Source organism: Moschus berezovskii, chromosome 6 (genome assembly GCF_049115385.1).
Source record: "Moschus berezovskii isolate FMDL1 chromosome 6, NW_MosBer_1.0, whole genome shotgun sequence".
NCBI classification, from domain to species: Eukaryota; Metazoa; Chordata; class Mammalia; order Artiodactyla; family Moschidae; genus Moschus; species Moschus berezovskii.
In genome coordinates, this window is record NC_142465.1 from 79,372,452 (window position 1) to 79,394,389 (window position 21,938).

The 21,938-nt window shown below is 48.1% G+C and overlaps 1 protein-coding gene across 6 annotated transcripts; it reads left to right on the forward strand.

Moving 5' to 3' along the window:
- The first annotated feature begins 1,513 nt into the window (after positions 1-1,513).
- Positions 1,514-21,160, forward strand: LOC129537169 (apolipoprotein L3-like). 6 transcript variants are annotated; one of them, XM_088837179.1, is made up of 7 exons: positions 2,354-2,409; positions 10,441-10,585; positions 10,900-11,010; positions 13,072-13,287; positions 15,751-15,849; positions 17,169-17,295; positions 20,054-21,160. In XM_088837179.1, the coding sequence occupies exons 5-7, from the start codon at positions 15,819-15,821 to the stop codon at positions 20,943-20,945; spliced, it is 1,050 nt and encodes a 349-aa protein (XP_088693305.1). In that variant the 5' UTR covers positions 2,354-2,409; positions 10,441-10,585; positions 10,900-11,010; positions 13,072-13,287; positions 15,751-15,818; the 3' UTR covers positions 20,946-21,160. The 6 variants fall into 6 exon arrangements, with proteins under 6 accessions (XP_088693303.1, XP_088693305.1, XP_088693304.1 ...); XM_088837178.1 differs by lacking the exon at positions 13,072-13,287; XM_088837180.1 differs by lacking the exons at positions 10,441-10,585; positions 13,072-13,287 and having other exon boundaries at positions 2,394-2,409.
- The last annotated feature ends 778 nt before the right edge of the window (positions 21,161-21,938 follow it).

A 21,938-nucleotide genomic window follows, 5' to 3' on the forward strand; every position in this document is an offset into this window, starting at 1 on the left:
ACTTGCAAACGCCACGCCCAGGCCCAGGCCCTCCTGATGCTCCAACTCCTGTCTTCCTCACCCTCCTGCTTTCTCAGGCCTGATCCAGAGGCCTGGAGGACTTCTTGCTTTATATTCTTGGGCTCCAAAGTCACCACAGCAATCTCTTTTTAGCAAAGCAAAGACTGGGTCTCAGCCTGGAACCCTTGGGCAAGAGTTCTGACGGGCAGCTGCTCCCACTAGGGTCACAGTCAGCCCTCCTCTTCCCCATAGTTTCGTGCTCCCACATGATTGCCAAAGACCCCCTTCAGATCATTGCGGTGACCGCCACAAAGCATCTTTTAATTTCACGGCTGCAGTCACTATCCACAGTCTTTAGGTCTTTGCTCAGGCTGCCCCTCCCCTGCATTGCATTTCTCCACCCACCTCACCAGGTGAAAGGTTGTTGTTCAGTCCTTCAGTGGTGTCCAACTCTTTGCAACCCCATGAACTGCAGCACACCAGGATTCCCTGTCCTTCGCTATTTCCTGGAGTTTGCTCAAGTTCATGTCCATTGAATCAGTGATGTTATTGAACCATCTCATCCTCTACTCCAACCTTTTCCTTTTGCCTTCAATCTTCAATGATCCCAGCATCAGGATCTTTTCCAATGAGTCGGCTCTTCACATCAGGTGGCCAAAGTATTGGAGCTTCAACTTCAGCATCAGTTCACTGGAGTGAATATTCAGGATTGATTTCCTTTGGGATTGACTGATTTGATTTCCTTGCTGTCCAAGGGACTCTCTAGCACCACAGTTTGGAAGCATTGATTCTTCGGCACTCAGCCTCATCTCTCATGCTGTGGCTGCTGCTGCTAAGTTGCTTCAGTCGCGCCCAACTCTGTGCGACCCCATAGATGGCAGCTGACCAGGCTCCGCCGTCCCTGGGATTCTCCAGGCAAGAACACTGGAGTGGGCTGCCATTTCCTTCTCTGTCATCTCTCATATCCATACATAAATGCTGGAAAAACCATAGCTTTGACTATATGAACATTTGTTGGCAAATCGTTAAATGTCCAATGTCAAATTTGGTTTGAATCTTGGCTCCTCTCTCAACTCCCTTCCTGTCGGCTGTCTTATCTGCAAAATCAGATCAGGTTCCTGGCCTGCATTACGGGAGGGAGCCACAATGCCCCAGGGTCACGTCCTGGAATGAAGCAGCCCTGATGAAAGGTCAGATTGACCTCTGGTGGTCCAGGCCCACCCCAGCCCCTTTTTATGAGGCAAAGAAGAAAAGTAATGGCAGTTCAACTGCATGATTTATAAGGTATGGACATTTTCAACCCAGTTTCTTTAACTGCAACATGAAGCCAACAGTTCCTAGAGCTGATGTGAGACTTAAATAGGAAATGTGCGTACAGTGCCAACTCAGACCCTGACACACACTCAACCCTTTGTTTATGGTGGTTTTTGCTTGGGAACCAGGCAGCACACAGGACTGACTTTCTGTTTCAGGGTTTTCTGTGAGATCTGTTATCAAGGGAAAATAAACCAAGGTCGAAAAGAACAGCATGCTGTCGGCCTCTCCCACAAGCTTCTACATTGAACCAAACGACATTAACCACCAAGGATTCGAGCCTCGGGTGAGTCACAGGGACCTGAAGGTACTGGTTCTGATGACCCTGATATAAGGGACAAGCCTAGAGATATCTGATCAAAAAATGGACACAGTGGCTGAGAGGTGGACTTAGGTCCCTCTCCCAGGTACCATGGGAGCAGAGCATGGAATGGTGTTCTATGCATGGGAGGGTCCTGGAGGGCTTCTCAGAGGAGGTGATACCAGATTTGGGCTTTACAGGATGAGCTTGACTTTTCAGCTGGTAGGGCCAGGTGTTTCTGGCAGAAAGACCTCTATGAGCAAATGTCTAGAACTGGCATGGATGTGGCACTCAGCAGCAGCAGTATGACCAGTACAAAATGAGCAGCTGGTATGTTTGGGGGCTGTGCCATCTGCTGGTGGCACGAAGGTGAACGAGGCAGGCAGGTGCTGAGTAAGGATGAGAGCAGAGGGCAAAGGGGCCTGGAAAGGGGCTCATGGGGTAGGGGAGTGATTTGCCAAGGACCTCACAGTGTGTTGGTGACAGGTTTTTGTTCATGGAGCCCAAGACAGGATGTGCTGAGCCAGGAAGGATCTGACATGTCAGGGCTAGGCTTGTTTCTCACAGTGGACCAGCAGGAGGGCGGGATTAGGCCAGGGTGGGGACTGGTGGGCAGGATGTTTGTTTGATATGAATGATTTAGATGTGAGGGCGTTTACTTCCCCCTATTCTTCTCTGGGTATATCTGGGCCCAGTGTGCGTGGTTTATTGCAGAGACACACAGAAGGCGGCTGCATCTGCAGAGCTGAGAACAACTGGATCTTGATCACACTCAGCCAGAGGAAGATTCCTGGGTAAGCAGGCAGCGTAGGAGCCCCACCCATCTCCCCATCCTCAGGATGAATGTCTGAGAAAAGGATGATTGACACTAATTGACAGAAGGAAATGGAAGCTCAGAGAGGTGAGGCCATGGCCCGAGGCAGCAAGTTAAGCAGGGGCAGAGCTTGGATGTGGAGGCAGGTGTGTCTGAGGGCTTCCTCCTGCCTTGGGGCTCCTAAACAGAGCAGAGGGAGGGCGGCACCTGCTCAGGTGGGCTCAGCTCAAGATTGGATTCCTGAGACATAAGCCCTGACCCCAGAAGGAAGGTGTATATTTAGGGTGCTCAGCCCTTTAGGAATTTGGAGAAAGCAGAGGGGGTGGAGGAGGATGAGGGAGTCACACCATCTCTTCCCGTGGCCACCTTGAAGCTACCCTCAGGGTGCTGTGCTGACACTGATGTGGGGGAAAAGGGTTTCTTCTGAGATGCAAGGAATAGCGGTTTATTCACACACCCTATCTCTGAAGAGGGACACGAGACCAAGCAGGGAGATGCAGGGCTTTGCCTTTCTACACTTTCTGGGTCCTCTGCTTAGGATGTGATTTTGAGTGATGGGAGGTCCTGTGTGGGGAAGACAACTCAGATGGAGTGTTTCCAAGCCAAATTTGGGTCCTCTCAGCCATGCACCTTCAAGCCAACCTACTGACACTGGGTTGTGGTAAAAGAAACGGCAACATTTATTGCGGGGCACCAAGCAAGGAGTCCTGTCAGTTCAGTTCAGTTCAATAGCTCAGTCATGTCTGACCCATTGTGACCCCATGGACTGCAGCACGCCAGGCTTCCCCGTCCATCACCAACTCCCAGAGCTTGCTCAAACTCATGTCCGTGGAGTCGGTGATGCCATCCAACCATCTCATCCTCTGTCATCACCTTCTCCTCCTGCCTTCAATCTTTCCCAGCATCAGGGTCTTTTCAAATGAGTCAGTTCTTCTCATTAGGTGGCCAAAGTATTGGAGCTTCAGCTTCGGCATTAGTCCTTCCTATGAATTTCCAGGACTGATTTCCTTTAAGATTGGCTAGTTCGATCTCCTTGCCTAGAAAATCCCATGGATGGAGGAGCCTGGTAGGCTGCAGTCCATGGGGTCGCTAAGGGTCGGACACGACTGAGCGACTTCACTTTTCACTTTCACACATTGGAGAAGGAAATGGCAACCCACTCCTGTGTTCTTGCCTGGAGAATCCCAGGGACGGGGGAGCCTGGTGGGCTTCCGTCTATGGGGTCACACAGAGTCGGACACGACCAAAGTGACTTAGCAGCAGCAGCAGCAGTTTGATCTCCTTCTAAGGGATTCTCAAGAGTCTTCTCCAGCACCACAGTTTGAAAGTATCAATTCTTTGGAGCTCAGCTTTCTTTGTGGTCCAACTCTCACATCCATATATGACCACTGGAAAAACCATAGCTTTGACTAGATGGACCATTGTCACCAGAGTAACATGTCTGCTTTTCATGTGCTATCTAGGTTTGTCATAGCTTTTCTTCCAAGGAGCAAGCTCATTTTAATTTCATGGCTGCAGTCACCATCTACAGTGATTTTGGAGCCCAAGAAAATAAACTCTGTCACTGTTTCCATTGTTTCCCCATCTATTTGCCATGAAGTGATGGCAAATAGACTGGACTGGGTGCCATGATCTTAGTGTTTTGAATGTTGAGTTTTAAGCTAGCTTTTTAACTCTCCTCTTTCACTTTCATCAAGAGGCTCTCTAGTTCTTCTTCTCTTTCTGCCATAAGGGTGGTGTCATCTGCATATCTGAGGTTATTGATATTTTTCCTGGCAATCTTGATTCCAGCTTGTGCTTCATCCAGCTCGGCATTTCTCATGATGTACTCTGCATATAAGTTAAATAAGCAGGGTGACAATATACAGCCTTGACGTATTCCTTTCCCAATTTGGAATCAGTCCGTTCCATGTCCAGTTCGGACTGTTGCTTCTTGACCTGCATACAGATTTCTTAGGAAGCAGTTGAGGTGGTCTGGTATTCCCATCTCTTTAAGAATTTTCCACAGGAATCCTGGTAGCTAGTGCTTAAAGGGCCCAAATTCCTGAATACCTTCCAAAAAAAGGTTTTCAGAAACAGGGTAAGGGAGACCATTGTGAGTGTGAGATCAGCTCATGGATATTCTTTTGACGAGTAAGTGATGAGGTAACCAGGATCAGCATCATCAAGCTTCTGGTTTCAACTGGTCTGGGGTCCACATCCTTGCAGTTAACATGCAGTAAGCTTCTTCCACTTGGTGGTGCTTTTGGTATCTGCAACACAGCTCAAATGACATGATTGAGAATATTATCCATAGCTCTTGAGAAGGAAATAAAAGTTCTTGAATTTGTTTAATGGCTAAACAATTATTATTTTGTCTTGCTAACTCTCTTGTTTTGTTTGTTTCTACATTTTCTCACCTCTCTGAATTAGTTTATTCTTTGGAACTTGGGGGAGGCCTAGGATGCTGACATGTTTTTATGTAAATAAGGTAGGCAGAGGACATAGGGTGGAGGAGAGTTCTGTCCCGGGAAGGTCTCCTTGGGTTCTGCTAGGTCACATCCCTCTGTCCCGTGCCCCCTTTTTGAATACTCAATTATGAGGAGGAACAGGAATGGAAGTGGAAATGGAAATGGAACAAAATTTTAGAAATAGAAGTTAATTATAAACCTGCCAGAGGAACTCATTTTTAGTTTCCATTCTCTTCTCACCTCTCCCCAGATTTTGAGGTAATAAAGCAGTGACCGCTCTGGCTGCTTCCTAATGAAATGCGGTGTGGTCCTGCCACAATTTGGGGAATGGACACAGTGTTGGAAATAGTCCCGAGACCCAAGCGTAGCACCAATATTTTGTCTCACAAAAACAAAATACAGTTCTCTTTGATTGCTTCGTTATAGCACCTGAACAAATACGTGTAAATTAGTAGGTAAGGTAAGGATAATGATCAAAATGCACTATGTGTTATTTTCTAGATATATTCTCCTATTTTAGATGTCAACAAGGAAAGTAATTTTTCAGTATTTTCTGTTTATGCACCTTCTAGTAACCAAGTAACATCTTTAGTTCAGTTCAGTTCAGTTGCTCAGTCATATCCAACTCTGTGAGACCCCATGAACCGCAGCACGCCAGGGCTCCCTGTCCATCACCAACTCCTGGAGTTCACTCAAACTCATGTCCACTGAGTCGGCAATGCCATCCAACCATCTCATTCTCTGTCATCCCCTTCTCCTCCTGCCCTCAATCGTTCCCAGCATCAGGGTCTTTTCAAATGAGTCAGCTCTTCACATCAGGTGGTCAAAGTATTGGAGTTTCAACTTCAGCATCAGTCCTTCCGATGAACACCCAGGACTGATCTTCTTTAGGATGGGCTGGTTGGATCTCCCTGCAGTCTAAGGGACTCTCAAGAGTCTTTTCCAAAACCATAGTTCAAAAGCATCAGTTCTTCGATGCTCAGCTTTCTTGACAGTCCAACTCTCACATCCATACATGACTACTGGAAAAACCATAGCCTTGACTAGATGGACCTTTGTTGACAAAGTAATGTCTCTGCTTTTTAATATGCTGTCTAGGTTGGTCATAACTTTCCTTCCAAGGAGTAGCGTTTTTTACTTTCATGGCTGCAATCAGCATCTGCAGTGATTTTGGAGCCCAAAAAAGTAAAGTCAGCCACTGTTTCCACTGTTTCCCATCTATTTCCCATGAAGTGATGGGACCGGATGCCATGATCTTAGTTTTCTGAATGTTGAGCTTTAAGCCAACTTTTTCACTCTCCTCTTTCACTTTCATCAAGAGGATCTTTAGTTCTTCTTCACTTTCTGATATAAGGGTTGTGTCATCTCCATATCTGAGGTTATTGATATTTCTCCTGGCCATCTTGATTCCAGCTTCTGCTTCTTCCAGCCCAGCATTCCTCATGATGTACTCTGTATATAAGTTAAATAAGCAGGGTGACAAAATACAGCCTGGACGTACTCCTTTTCCTCTTTGGAACCAGTCTGTTGTTCCATGTCCAGTTCTAACTGTTGCTTCCTGACCTGCATATAGGTTTCTCAAGAGGCAGGTCAGGGGGTCTGGTATTCCCATCTCTTTCAGAATTTTCCACAGTTTATTGTGATCCACAAAGTCAAAAGCTTTGGCATAGTCAATAAAGCAGAAATAGATGTTTTTCTGGAACTCTCTTTCTTTTTGGATGATCCAGCAGATGTTGGCAATTTGATCTCTGGTTCCTCTGCCTTTTCTAAAACCAACTTGAACATCTGGAAGTTCACGGTTCACGTATTGTTGAAGCCTGGCTTGGAGAACTTTGAGCATTACTCAAGTAGTGTGTGAGATGAGTGCAATTGTGTGGTAGTTTGAGCATTCTTTGGCGTTGCCTTTCTTTGGGATTGGAATGAAAACTGACCTTTTCCAGTCCTGTGGCCACTGCTGAGTTTTCCAAATTTGCTGACATACTGAGTGCAGTACTTTCACAGCATCATCTTTCAGGATTTGAAATAGCTCAACTGGAATTCCATCACCTCTACTAGCTTTGTTTGTAGTGATGCTTCCTAAGGCCCACTTGACTTCACATTCCAGGATGTCTGGCTCTAGGTGAGTGATCACACCATCGTGATTATCTTGATCATGAAGATCTATTTTGTGCAGTTCCTCTGTGTATTCCTACCACCTCTTCTTAATATCTTCTGCTTCTGTTAGGTCCATACCATTTCTGTCCTTTATCAAGCCCATCTTTGCATGAAATATTCCCTTGGTATCTCTAATTTTCAAGAAGAGATCTCTAGTTTTTCCCATTCTATTGTTTTCCTCTATTTTTTTGCATTGATCACTGAGGAAGGCTTTCTTATCTCTCCTTGCTATTCTTTGGAACTCTGCATTCAGATACTTATATCTTTCCTTTTCTCCTTTGCTTTTCACTTCTCTTCTTTTCACAGCTACTTGTAAGGCCTCCTCAGACAGCTATTTTGCTTTTTTGTATTTCTTTTTCTTGGGGATTGTCTTGATCCCTGTCTCCTGTACAACACCACAAACCTCCGTCCATAGTTCATCAGGCACTCTATCAGATCTAGTCCCTTAAATCTATTTCTCACTTCCACTGTATAATCATAAGGGATTTGATTTAGGTCATACCTGAATGGTCTAGTGGTTTTCCCTACTTTCGTCAATTTAAGTCTGAATTTGGCAATAAGGAGTTCATGATCTGAGCCACAGTCAGCTCCGTCTTGTTTTTGCTAACTGTTTAGAGCTTCTCCATCTTTGGCTGCAAAGAATATAATCAATCTGATTTCGGTGTTGACCATCTGGTGATGTCCATGTGTAGAGTCTTCTCTTGTGTTGTTGGAATAGGGATTTTGCTATGACCAGTGCGTTCTCTTGGCAAAACTCTATTAGCCTTTGCCCTGCTTCATTCTCTACTCCAAGGCCAAATTTGCCTGTTACTCCGGGTGTTTCTTGACTTCCTACTTTTGCATTCCAGTCCCCTATAATGAAAAGGACATCTTTTTTGGGTGTTAGTTCCAAAAGGTCTTGGAACACAAAGTGATGTTTGTGTCAGGATTTTCTGACCTATCCCAAAGGAGGTCCAGCTTGGTTCTTATCTCTAGGGAAAAGAACTTTGATCCCATCTCTTCATAATAAGTTTTTTTTAAGTTAGCTTTAAATGAGCACCTACTCTGTGTCAGCCATCTTGTGAAGCACTTTGCATGCATGATCTCAGTATTCTCCTCAATAAAATTGTGAAGAAACTAAGGCCAAAAGTAGTTCAGTAACTTGTCCAAGATCACGTAACCTGCCCCTTCCTTACGGGTTTCAACTTTTCTCAACCTGAGGACACTCACTGCCAGCAAATGACATGGAGGAAACATTCCTGATGGGATATTGAGAAGGAACAACCTCAATCCCAACCTTAGGATCCTGCCTGGAGGAGGTGTGTCTGCCAGGAGGAAGCTAGCCTGGGGAGATCGTCCCAAGAGGATCTGGATAAAATTCCTGGCACACTTGTGTGGTTCACCTGGACAATTTGGCCTCAGCCTCAAAACTCTCCTAGGCATTGGCTTCAGTGAGCAGGAACTGCAGTTCTTCCATGTTTACTCTCTCTGGGAAATACTCACTGATATCGTCAATAAAGTTTTGGCTCTCTACACAGAAAAAAAAGAAAACAGATTAGAAGAAATTATGGTGGAACATAAATGGTAATGAGTTTAAAGTGGCTCAGCAGTAAAAAATCTGCCTGCAATTCGGGACACATATGAGTCGCAGGTTCCACCCCTGGATCAGGAGTATCCCCTGGAGGAGGAACTGGCAGCCCACTCCAGTATTCTTGACTGGAGGATCCCATGGCAAGGGGAGCCTGGACACAACTGAGTGACTGAGCAAACAAGAACACACGTAAAGTGGTTCAAGTTCACCTTCCTGAGCAAAAGTCAGCTGGGGTACTATTAATGGATTCACCTGGGGTTACAGGTAGACTGTTCCCCTGCCCCTAATTCATAAATTGAAATCCTGACCCATCCTTCCCCCTGCAATGACTGTATTAGGAGATAGGGCCTTTAAGGTAGAAACCAGGTAAAATGAGACCATAAATGCAGAGTCCTAATCCAATAAGATTGGTGCCCTTATTAGAAGACACATCAGATTTCTTTCTCTCTCCCTCTACCCCCTCAGCAGGAGGGCTTCTAAATTTTTCTCTTTTTCCTGCATCACTAAGGGAGAAAGGAAACTAGAACTTGCCTGGAGGGAACCCACAGAATTAACTCTGTATTGATTGATTGGGGGGGAGGTGGGGGGGGAACATTTGAGCACCTGGGTATCTGCAGGGGTGCTGGAGATCAATAGGACCAGCATCTGCCTGAGGCAGTCACACCTGGTAAGCAGGTGTTTATATTTGGGAGCACTGGGAAGATGCCCTAACACAGCATGGTGGGGGGATTCTAGAGAAAGAGATTTCCACCTGAAACTAACACATTCCAGGTAGAGGGGACAGCGGCACACTAGGCAGGACCTACTGTGCGGCAGGCACTGGCCCAGGACATGGACACACATGATATTTCACCCGCATGAGCACATAGGGAAACATCATTTCCATTTCACAGGTGAGGTCAGTTAAGGAGCTCCAGGTCACACAGGTGGGATGTGTAAAGGCCAGACTGGGGTTTAGTCCAGGGTCCGCTGACCCTCACAGAGCAGTTGGTGGACAGCAGGGCAAGAGCTGGAGGAAACAGCCTCTGTGGTGACGCCCCAGCGCCTGGGAGCAGGAGGAGGCTGAGACGAAGGGAGAGGCAGGAGAAGCTCCAGGGATGCTGGGAGGCCACCTTCCCAGCCCCTCCTGGCCTTGAGGACTCCCTCTGCTGTCCCACCCCCTGTCCTGCCCTCACCTCTGAGTCAGTTGCTAGATGACAGTGGGAGAGGAAGTGAGCACCTTAATGATGCTCTCTTCAGAGAACCAACCCTATTTCCTTTTAGGTTCCCCAGAAAGGAGTCATCATGGGCAGAGAAACAGGGTTGGCCCTCTCTTGTAGACTCTCCTGAGTTAAGACTCTGGACTTCCTGTAAAAGTCCTCCAAAACAGACCTATTGTCAAGTGGAAATAAGTTGAGGTAGAAAAGAGCAGTGTGTTCTCAGCCCTTCCTGTGAACTCTGCATCCATCCAAATGGCCTTGATCACCCAGCCTGGGCCACTGGGACCAAAGTCACTGGTGTCATTGTTGCCCTCATGGACAAGACTACAGGGACCTAGACATCACCAACTCAATGGACATGAGTTTGAGCAAGCTCCAGGAGTTGATGATAGACAGGAAAGCCTGGTGTGCTGCAATCCATGGGACTGCAAAGAGTTGGACAGACAACTGAGTGACTGAACTGAACAGAACTGAGACTATAAGGGTTGTGGGTAACATGCACAAAATGGTTAAGCGGTGGACTTAGGGTCCCCTCCCAGGTACCATGGGAGCGGAGCAGGGGACTTCTGGGGATTTCTCAGATGAAGTGATGCCAGGACTGGGCTTTGAAAGATGAGCATAACTTTGCCACGTGGTAGGAGCAGGTGTTTCTGGAAGAAGGATCTGAGGGAGGAGTGTTCTCTGGAACCCGCATGAGTGTGCCCCTCAGCAGCAGGAGTATGACCAGTATGCAGTGAGCAGCTGGTATCTTCGGGGACTGTGCAAAGTGCTGGCAGTGCGAAGGTGAATAAGGCAGGCAGGCTGGTGAGTGAGGGTGGATGGAGAGGGTGGAGGGGCGAGGAAGAAGGCCGTGGAGTAGACAGAGCACTGTTGGCAAAGGGGCTCACAGTCTGTTGGTGGCGGGTCTTCCTTCACAGAGCCCAAGGCACAGTATATTCGGCCATGAAGGACTCCACAGGACAGGACTGGACTTGCGTATCTAAGGGAGTCAACAGGGAGGATGGAATTAGCTCAGGGTGGGGCCTGGTGGGCCGGGTGTTTGTTTAATCTGAGCAACCCAGATGTAAGGATGTTCACTTTCCCTTTTGCTTCTCCAGGTATGTCTGGGCCCAGAGGGTGTGTGTGGTTTATTGCACAGCTGGTGGCTGCATCTGCAGAGCTGAGAACAACTGGATCTTGTTCACACTCAGCCTGAGGAAGACTCCTGGGTAAGCAGGAGGGGTAGGACCCTGCCCATCTCCCCATCCTCAGGACAGCTGTCTGAGAAAAGATGATTGTCATTAGTTGACAGAAGAAGGAAACAGAAGCTGGAAATAGAGCTCAGAGAGATGAGGTCATGGCCAGCGGGGCAGATTAAGCAGGGGCAGGTGTGCCTGATGGCTTCCTCCCACCCCTGAGGCCCCTAAACGGTGCAGAGGGAGGTCGACACTTGCTCAGGTTGACACTGGGCTCAGCTCAGGATGTGGACTCCTGAGGTGTGAGCGGTGACCCCAGAAGGAAGGTGGGTGTTGGGGGTGCTCAGGCCTTTGGGAAATCTGGAGAAAGCAGATGGGTAGGGGATAGGAGAATCAAAGCCTCTTCTTCTATGGCCTGGCCACCTTGAGGCTGCCCCCAGGGTGGGGAAAAGGTTCCTTTTGAGATACAAGGAATCCAGGTTCATCAGCACCCTGTCTCTGAGTGCCTGCTCAGAGGGAAACTGAGGCCTGAGGGGAGGGGCAGGAGACCAAGTTGGGAAATGCAGGGCATTGCCTTCCTGTGCTCTCTGGGTCCTCAGCTCGGGGCTGCCCGTATGGTTGATCACATGTGGGGAAGATGGTCCAGATGGAGGAAGTGAGAAGGGCTTGCTACACCATGTCAGTGTTATGATCCTGGTTTTGCAATATTAAGATAAACAGTCACACTGTAGACACGTTAGTGCAACAGGAGGGGTATAGGCCTAGATCTATGTGTTTAGGCAGGCAGAGATAAACTTAGGAACCTTGGAGTTATTGAAACCATATTCCTGGGCCTTCCTTGGTGGTCCAGTGGTTAAGACAACCTGTGTCCACTGAAGGGTTGTGGGTTCAGTCCCTGGTTGGGGAATTAAGATCCCACATAGTGGGCAGTGCAGCTAAGAAAGGAAAAAGAAAAAAAGAAAAACAGGGCGTACAATTTGATCAGTTGAAATAAAATTTTAAAAAATCACATTCCCTACTTACATACCAGTGTCAGAAGGCCTGTTTGGCCTCTACCCTGCCCATGGAGAGGTGTGTGGCCCTGGACAAGCCACCTCCCCAGGGAGTGTTGTTCAGTTCTCTTACCCAGTTTTGAAAGCTGGTTTCAGTCTGCTCATATGGGTTTGTAGCTTCTCTGTGTGTTGGGCATAGTCACCGTTTTTTTACTCTAAGTATTGCAGACATTGTCTCCAGATCTCTTGCATTTTGATTTGGTTTACGTTGTCCTTAGCAATTTCTAATTTTTAAGAGGTCCAGTGGTTTCTGGGATTTGTGTCTTGGTGAGAGTTTTCCTCAAGTGAGCAGAATTTTTCCAGTGTGTTTTGCATAATGTTTTCATTTCTTCCAGAATGTTGTAGATTTTTTTTCATTCTGGTTTACCTTTAGATCCCTTTAGGTTTCATTAATTGATTAGAGCTTCTTCTTTCTTCTCCTTCCGCCTTCGACCTTCTCCCTCCTTGTTTTTTTCTCCTCCTCCTCTCTGCTTTCCCAGACTCCCTACCTACCTTCCTTCCTGCATGTCTGCTGCTTTATCTCCTTAAAGCAGGATTTACTTAACAAACAGGTACCTACTGCAATCAAAAAGGAATACACTGTTTATTTTCTGCCTTTAAAGGAGCCTCCAGAGCAGTAAGGCATTATTCAGATTTGAGCAGGAGCCCATGTCTTTCCACAATTCTCTCTTCCTCTTTCTCCTCCTGTAAAAATATCATGGCTGGAGTAAGGAGACATGAGGAAATACAGGTGTTTCCTGCCACCTGAAAGTACAGTGTTCCTACTCCAGCTTTCCTAAACCAAGATGGCGTAGTGTGAAAAGGATGTAGGCCTCACTTCACAGTTTACTGGCAGAGGGTGATCTTTTGGAAAGCAAGGGACGCCCATAAATGGAAACACTCAGAAATCTGATGGCACCCTCTGTCAGAAAGAGCATCTTTCAAGACAGACAAGGAAAACTAATGGAATTACCCAACTGCAGGTAAAAGAGGTGTGGTGCTGTGTCTTCAAGAAGTTGGTGGTTTCATGTCCCAGGAACGGGTCCCACACCTTGTATTTTAGCCAGGCTGTTCCCAGGAGGGTGAAGGGAGCCCTGGAGACCCAGGAGCAGGAGAAGCAGCAGAGAAGAGACATGGCACCTGCCCAGTGCTGGGAGCTGCAGAAACCCCACACAAACAAACCCGCAACCAGGAAAGTGCAAGATTCCAGGAGAGACTGAACAGGAACTGGGGGAGACAGCAGGGGAAGGAGGCTGTGGAGTGGGAACTCTAATTACAGGTAACATTTCACCTGGTGAGGCAGGTGCGGAAGGGCATTGCAGGGGGAGCAGCAACCTGAGCGAAGGCCTGGAAGCTGGGGGGAATCAGACTCCAGGGAGCTAGGAGTCCTCCAGGCCCCTCGACCAGGCCCTGAGAAGCAAGGAGGGTGAGGAAGACAGGAGTAGGAGCATCAGGAGGCCTGGTGATGGGCTGAGGTCTCTGCACTTGATCCTGCCCTAAGCCCTCCTTCCTGTCCAAGGTGGATAACTTGCAGCCACAAGAGGGAGATGTTTGGTGAGGATCTCTGCCCACATGGAGGGGAGGCCACTGCATCTGGCCATATAGTTGGGAGGGCACAGTCTTTTCAGGGTTCTCCTCTCTCCCACTGATAGGCTTTTCGGGCAGTGACCAATCAGAGGCTAACAGAGGAGGACACCCCAAGTAGTAATCCAGCAGCGGAAGCACTGTCCAGCATCCACAGCCAGCTGAGGCCCCAGACAAGGGTCAGAACCAGGGCAAGAACGGCAGGGCCGGATGGAAGAATAAGCCATGGGGCATGATGCATTTTCAAGTGTTTGGCGTCATCAGGACCAGCCCTTTCTGCCTCACCCTCCTCCTCTCTCTGCCTTGGCTGTTGGTCCTTGTGTTCCCAATTTCAATTGGCTGCCCTGGCTCCTGGGCTCCTGCAGCTTCGAGGCAGAGAAGGAGGCAGGGACCAGCCAGCTCTCCACCCCACGTGCCTGGAGACGGGCTTGTCTGTGTCAATTCTCTCCCATCCACAAAGTCAGTGCCCACAGCCTCCGTCACCAGGTATACTCCCTAGTAACCAAGCTGATGGTTACTACTCTTGAGGGGAACCCTGAGCATTGCAGAGTGAAGGTGATAGAAAGATTCTGGGATCGGGGCTCAGGTTAGGGAGTTTGGGGGAAACTCTAAGGGAAAGTGAAAGTGAGGTCCCTCATACATGCCCAACTGTTTGCGACCCCATGGACAGTAGCCTGCACCAAGCTCCTCTGTCCATGGGATTTTCTAGGCAAGAGTACTGGAGTGGGTTGCTGTTTCCTTGGACAAATTACAGAACATCTATGCTTCAGCTTCCTTAGCTGTAAATGGGGATACAGTGGTACATACCTCCTGGTTATCAGAACAATATAGATTATAAATTATAATTTATAAAGTCTTAGAGTAACTACCAGTGCAGAGCAAAATCAAAAATACAAACCACTCTCACGAGTAGCTGTTACTGGAACTATAAGGACCTCTACTATCATTTCAGTCAGGTCTCAGGAAGAATACTTAAATAAGTACTCTTTTACCTTCTTAAAATACTGCCTAAGTGTAATTAACATGCTCTCTTTTCTCATCTCCCAACACAAGATAGTCACAGCCGGAACCAAAAGAAGTTCTCTCTCTATAAAGATCTTCTATTAAAACAAGAACAGAGACGAGACAAAGGATGATCAGCATCACATATGATATGTGTCAATGTAAATTTGTACAATTTCTTTGCATCACAAAGTAGCTTAAGTATGAAAAAATGTTAGGTGCTGATACACTTGGATCCAGTCATTCTACTTCTAGAAATAGCTTAACAAAAGAATCTTAAATGTAGGCAAAGTTTTATACAAGAAGAGTGTTCTTTGCACTATTATTTACATAAAGAATTAAAAACAGCCTGAAGTCCAACCATCAGGAGTGGATAGCAAAATGACACCATTCCGGTCCTCCGCTGACCAGGGCAGGGCTGCAGGGACTGGAGTGGGGCTGGCGGGACTCCAGAAAAAAGGTTTGTGGGCTGAAGGCTATAGCAGAAGCGAGGAAGATGTGGGCTGTGGGAACTACAGCAGCAGGGACTTTATCAAGGCAGAGACTCGAGCATAGGGTGCATGACATCATTTTGCAATAAAAAGAGTCATTTTCCAATTAACATACATCCACAAATAGACATTTTTGTACATTAAATCAAGTAGAGCATAGTCATAAAAAACCTGGATTTGGATCAGAAAGACTTGGGTTCAAGGCCGGGCTCCACAGGAATGTGAAAACTTGGACTGACCTAAGTGTACGTGAGTTTCAGAAGCCTGCACATCATAGACAGTGAGTCATAACACCTATAACCAATTAGTAACACAAGCGTTCCCAGTCTCATGTAGTTTCCAGAATATTCCCTTCCTACCTGTTCTTCTGTCTCTGGTTTCATTGCTCCTATAACTTCACAGATGGCTGTCTCCTCTCTGATTATCCTCTCCTTGTGCCCCAACAGGAGAGCAGGACTCTGACTGGGGAGGACGGTGGGAGGATGAGTAACTTTCCTTAACCAGTGATCTGCAGAGCCCAGGGGACAGAGAACCACGCTGGGTTAAGTCCACGGTGGCACTGGTGGCCGGCCCAGGGGAAACCTCCCAGGAGCTCACTCCTCCTTGCTCCCTACAGCCACTGCTCACCCATGATCAAGCCCACAATCTGTTTTCTCTTCCCCAAGGGTGAAACGACACCTTCTTCCAGCCTGACACAGGCGGGTGAGATCTCTGAGACCTTGCTGCTGCCACCATGAGCTCAGAAGATCCCAGTAACCACTCAGGTAGTCAGCCACCTCGTCTATGGCAGGTTCCTACTTGTGAGCCAGAATCGAGGGTGGTGCCTCAAGGCCAAATTAACCTACCGAGTAATCAAGAACCAAGAATTGCGTGATAAGCATCCCCCAGAGAGGCAATGGGGAGTCCCCGAACACTTGGCGGTCTGTCCCCATAGACTCTGTCCTGGTCCTCTTCTCAGGGAGCCATAGCCAAGATGATAACTTCCTCCCCGTGCCTCGTAAATCCCAGTTAATGACTCAGAAGAGAGGCCAGGACAGCCCATGGAGTGGGGTGGGCACAACAGAGGAAGTCCCCAAGGCCAGGCGGGACAGGGAGACGAGGTCCCCTGGAGCTTCTGCTGCCCTCGCCCTTGGTCCAAGCCTCATTCTGCTCCCAGACCCTGGGGTGTGAACACAGAGGTAGTTTCCTCCACTTCTCGCCCTGTGGCCCACCCAGCTGCTCTGTGAGGGTCAGCGGATTCTAAACTGAACCCCAATCTAGCTATGCTGCCTCCCACACCTGCCTCCCAGATCTGGAGCACCTTACCTGGCCTAACCTGTAAAATGAGAAGAATATTTCCCTATGTTGTGATGAGGATCAAACATGTGTATCCGTGGCCTGGACCAGGGCCTACCACATAGTAGGTCCTGCCTAGTGTGGTGCTGTCCTCTCTCCCTGGAATGTGTTAGTTCCAAGTAGAAACCTCTCCCCTTCTCTGGAATCCCCTCCCCCATGCTGTGCTAGGGCACCTGCCCAGGGCTCCCATATAGAAACACCTGATTACCAGGTGACTGCCTCAGGCAGGTGCTAGCTCTATTGTTCTCAAACGCCCAGGCAGATGCCCAGGTGCTCGTTATTTCCTCCACCCACACCCACCCTAATCAATCAAACCCTGATCTAGTGCTGTGGGTTCCCTCCATGAGAGCCCTGAGTTCATTTCTCTCTTAGTGATGCATGAGAAAAAGAAAACCTAAGAACACTTAACACTTCAGGGAAGAAAGACAGAGGAAGAGATCTGACGTCTCTTCATTTGATAAGGACACTGATATCACTGAATTAAGGCCCCACACTCAAGGCCTCACTTCACCCAATTACGGCCTTAAAGCCCCTATCCTCTAATGCAGTCATTGCAGAGTGGGAGGGTCTGGGCGTTAACTTATGAATTGGGGCTGGTGCATACAGTCCATCTTCGACCCCAGGTAAATCCATCAACAGCATGCAGATGAGTGCTACTCAGAAAGGGGAACTTTAAACATTCATACTCGATACCATTTACATCACACCACAGTTTATTCGAATCTTCAATTTTTATTTGTCTGTCTAGAAAGCCAAAGCTTTTTTGAGGATGTCACTGAGTATGTCCAGGAGAATGTGAGATGGGAACACCTGCAGTTCCTGCTCACTGAAGACAAAGCCTGGGAGAATTTTGTGACTGAGGCCGATTTGTCCAGGTAACCATGCAGGTCACCAGGAATGTCACCAACATGCCCCAGGAAGATTCTCCCATGCTGTTTTCCTCCAGGCACATCCTATGGGTGGGGTCGAGGATGTTCCTCCTCAAGATCCTATGTGGAATGTTTCCTCCGTGTTATTTGTTGGCATTGAATGACGTTGGGTTGAGAAGAGATGAAACCGGCAAGGAAGGGCAGGTTATATGACCTTGGACAAGTTACTGAGCTACTCTCTGCTTCATCATGTGTTCAGTGTTATTGTGAGCACTCTGATCATGAAGCAAGTGCTTTTCACTATTGCTGACACAGAGTAGGTGCTCAAACAATGTTAATTTTAAAATAAACTTGTAGGAAAGAATCAGGGACCTTCTTCCTGGAGATGAAAACCAAGAAGGATTTCCTTTGGCTCAAGTCAGAAAATCCTGACCCGAACATCATTTTGTGTTCCTGGGAATTCCAACTAGAACTCTTTCATTCCCCATCTTAGGAACTATACCAACACTGCAGATTCCTGCTAGCCAATAAGGCAGAGAGGCTGGAGGGGAACCGGTAGACCTGGTGGGATCCTGGATCTAGCCCTGCCCAACTCTGGGACTGTGGGTTTAAGACTTTGAGTGTCAGATTTGTTATGTGTTATGTGTCCAGTGGGAATAGCAATTCGATCTGATGGATTGTGGTGATGGCCTCAGAGTGAACTGCAGAGTCAGAGGTAGGGAACCAAGTGCAACCATCTCATCCAAAGGCCCAGAGAGGCCTAGACCAGGGTCAGACCCAGGGGTCAGGGTGGAGCAGAGGGTCCAGGTTGGAGGACTAGTAGGCAGGCTTGGGCTGCAGGGCCAGGACTAGAATGAAGAGGGTAGGACCAAGGACACAGAACTGAAGGGGCTGTTTCTCTAACAGAGGTCCCAGGAGTAGGAGAGGGGACATTCCTTCCCTTTCTGGTGGGATCCCCTCAAGCTCTGCTAGAGGACCCTGTGTAACCATATCCTCCATACCCTGCCTGGGACCTGGCTTCTCACTCATCTGGGACCGTCTTCTAGTCTACGTGGAGCCGCCCTGACAGTGGGAAGGCCGTGTGGCTCAGTGAGCCCTCTAGGGTCATCGCAAGTGACTGCAATTGTCTGTCATTTGAGGGATTCTGAGGAGCCTCACGCATCCCCACCAAAGAGGAAAACACTTCCTCCACCAAATGTGCAAGTGCCAATCTCTTCAGGCTCAGCCATTCAGATGGGTGTTTCCTCAAGTCTCTTGGATCTTTAGAGGTTCCATAAAGTTGCACACAGCCTTGGGGTGCAGGCTCATGAAGCTGTCACAAATTAACATGTGACCCCGAGAGGTCAGGGGTGCTGGGTGCTGGGTCAGGAGTCAGTGAGGTGGGCTGGAGGGGCCACGGGGAACAGGGCTCACAGCACATCTCCTGCTTCTCAGTCAATATGGGCAGTGGACAGACCCAGTGTCCTTCTGCTGAGAAGGCCAAGGGTATCAGGCTTGGATGAGAGCAGATGCCAGGCAAAATGATCATTAAGGGTCCTTCTAGCTGAGTTTTGATAAAAAATAAAATAAAATTCTAGGCGCACAGTTAGCCAGTCTGAAAAGTATGAGGGCAAAGTCCTGGGACTGTCCTTACATTTCCCATCATGGGCCAATTTGGGGGATCCCACAACCACCCTCAGATTCTAGAACTCCATAGCAGGATGCACAGACTCTTAAAGCTTCAGGATCCCAGTTGTGGTTTATTACAGGGAAGGATGCAGTTTCCCATCAGCCACGGAGCCGAGTCTGGGCAGGTTTCACATAGGAAGCTTCCATTGTTCCATTGTCCAGGATGCATTACTGTCCTGGATTCAGTGGGGCAGTACACATGGAGCACTGCCCGCCAGGGACGCTCACCCTATTTAACAACAAATTACCCTGACCTGTCCAGAGAAGGCAATGGCAAGCCACTCCAGTACTCTTGCCTGGAGAATCCCATGTATGGAGGAGCCTGGTAGGCTGCAGTCCGTGGGGTCGCTAAGGGTCGGACACGACTGAGCGACTTCACTTTCACTTTTCACTTTCACATATTGGAGAAGGAAATGGCAACCCACTCCAGTGTTCTTGCCTGGAGAATCCCAGGGATGGGGGAGCCTGGTGGGCTTCCGTCTATGGGGTCACACAGAGTCGGACACGACTGACCTGTCATCTCCAGCCCCTCCCAAGGTCGGACTAATGCTCTTCCAGAGGTCAGAACTGATACCACGTGACCCAGAGTCCCATCACGTGTCAACTTGTCAGACTGTGCAGTGGCCATAGCCCTAGGCAGATGAGGACATTCTTATCAGCCAGAATATTCTTGGGGCCTAGGGACCACATCCTAATAGTCAAGAGCAAGCAACAAGTGGACTCCTCACTATACACTAAGGTCCTTGAATGAAGGGTTTTCTGCTCTAATCCCACTTCTCTTTATCTGTGAAGTTCCCATTTCACATACACTCTGGAAGTGATGGTATTGGTCTGAATTTAAGGTATCTTTATCAAATCTCTCTCTGAAGTTAAAGGTATCCTAAGGTGACCTTTGCTCATTTATTCCATGATTGGAAAAGTCCATGGAGCACTAACAATATCCAAATGAGCGTTTAAGGTTGGAAAAGTTTTTACATTAGTAAAATTCTTGTGATTTACAATAAAATCTCTGTGGTTTATGCAGGATAGAGCTTGTTGAGCCTGTTTCATAGGCAAGCAAACTGTCTTTCTAAGGCTTTACTGTTCACTGTTACAGGGAAGAGGAATATGCACTACGAGAATATCTGAGCAAGCTGCAAACAGTCTTGGCCAGGGAGGACCAAGACAGCCTCCAAAAATGCCAGCAGGAAAAGGAGAGGTTTTTGAAGGAGTTTCCTCGGGTAAAACAGGAGCTGGAGGAGAACATAAAAAAGCTCCGTGAGCTCGCAGACAGCGTTGACAAGGTGCACAGGGACTGCACCATCTCCAATGTGGTAGCCTCCTCCACCGGCGTTGTGTCTGGTGCCCTGGGCATCCTTGGCCTGGTTCTGGCTCCCTTTACAGCAGGCCTCAGTCTGGGACTCTCAGCCACTGGAATAGGGCTGGGAGCAGCCGCTGCTGTAACAGGTTTGTCCACCATGGTGGTGGAAAGTGTAAACACGTCATCAGCAGAAACCCAGGCCAGTCGCCTTGACACAGCCGAAATAAAACCCTATAAAGGGCATCTCTACAAAGTTAAAGACTTTGGGAGGCATATTCGTGCCATCAGGGTGGCGAGAGGCAACCCTCAATTAGTAGCCACTGCTCAGCGCTACATAACCAACGGGCAAGTCTCTGTCCAAAGTGCCCAACAGGTGAGAAGACATTTCCGAGGCACAGCTCTGGCAGCGACTAGAACAGCCCGCATCGGGAGTGGAGTGGTGTCAGGTTTATTCATGGCACTGGACGTGTACTCCCTGGTGAAAGATGCACAGCACTTGCAGGAGGGGGCAAAGACAGCATCGGCTGAGAACATGAGGCAGAAAGCCCAGGAGCTGGAGATGAAGTTGGAGGAGCTCACCTGGATCTATGAGTGTCTGCAAAAGGGCCCGACTGGGCCACCCCTAGAGCAACGCAGGGACCAGGGACATGGGCAGGATCAAGGGGAGAAACCGCTTATTTTGGACTGAAGAAGACGCTGAGGGCAGAATAAGGGAGAGACAGGGAGACTAGCCATGAGAGGCCAGGAATAGGCGAGCTTTGAAAGTGGGAGAAAGAAAAAGAGTTAGGATTGTAGAGACCCAGCACAAGTAGCAGGGGCTCCTCTATCGCCCTCCCCAGGCTTTGACATTCCAGCAAGAAGGGTTTCCCCCTGGTGATGGGCTCTAGCCCTACTTCGCCAGCATCAACTCACCTGTGAACTCAGTAGGTAGTGACTTGTTTGTTTCCGTGTTTTATTAAAGTAGAGTTGATTTACAATATTGTATTAGTTTCAGGTGTACAGCAAAGTGATTCAATTATCTGCGTATCTCTGCACATATTATCCTTTTTAAATTTTTTATAAGTGCTTCAGTTCAGTTCAGTCGTTCAGTCATGTCTGACTCTTTGCGACCCCACGGAATGCATCTTGCCAGGCCTCCCTATCTATCATCAACTCGCGGAGTTCACTCAAACTCATGTCCATTGAGTCGGCGATGCCATCGAACCAGCTCATCCTCTGTCCTCCCCTTATCCTGCCGCCTTCAATCTTTCCCAGCATCAGGGTCTTTTCAAATGAGTCAGCTCCTCGCATCAGGTGGCCAAAGTATTGGAGTTTCACTTTCAGCATCAGTCCTTCCAATGAATATTCAGGACTGATTTCCTTCAGGATGGACTGGTTGGATCTCCTTGCACTCCAAGGAACTCTCAAGAGTCGTCTACAACACCGCAGTTCAAAAGCATCAATTCTTCAGCTTTCAGCCTTCTTTATGGTCCAACTGTCATGTTCATACATGACTACTGCAACAATCACAGCTTTGACTATATGGCGCTTTGTCGGCAAAGTGAGTCTCTGCTTTTTAATACACTGTAGAGGTTGACTATAACTTTTCTTCCAAGAAGCAAATGTCTTTTAATTTCATGGCTGCAGTCACCATCTACAGTGATTTGGAGCCCAAGATAATGAAGTCTGTCACTGCTTCCAT

Coding starts and splice junctions, on each gene's coding strand:
- LOC129537169 (XM_088837177.1), top strand. CDS start 1,529: ATGCTGTCGGCCTCTCCCACAAGCTTCTACATTGAACCAAACGACATT. Junction 1,601..2,329: donor ACCAAGGATTCGAGCCTCGG/GTGAGTCACAGG, acceptor GGTTTATTGCAG/AGACACACAGAAGGCGGCTG. Junction 11,011..20,053: donor AGCCTGAGGAAGACTCCTGG/GTAAGCAGGAGG, acceptor TCACTGTTACAG/GGAAGAGGAATATGCACTAC.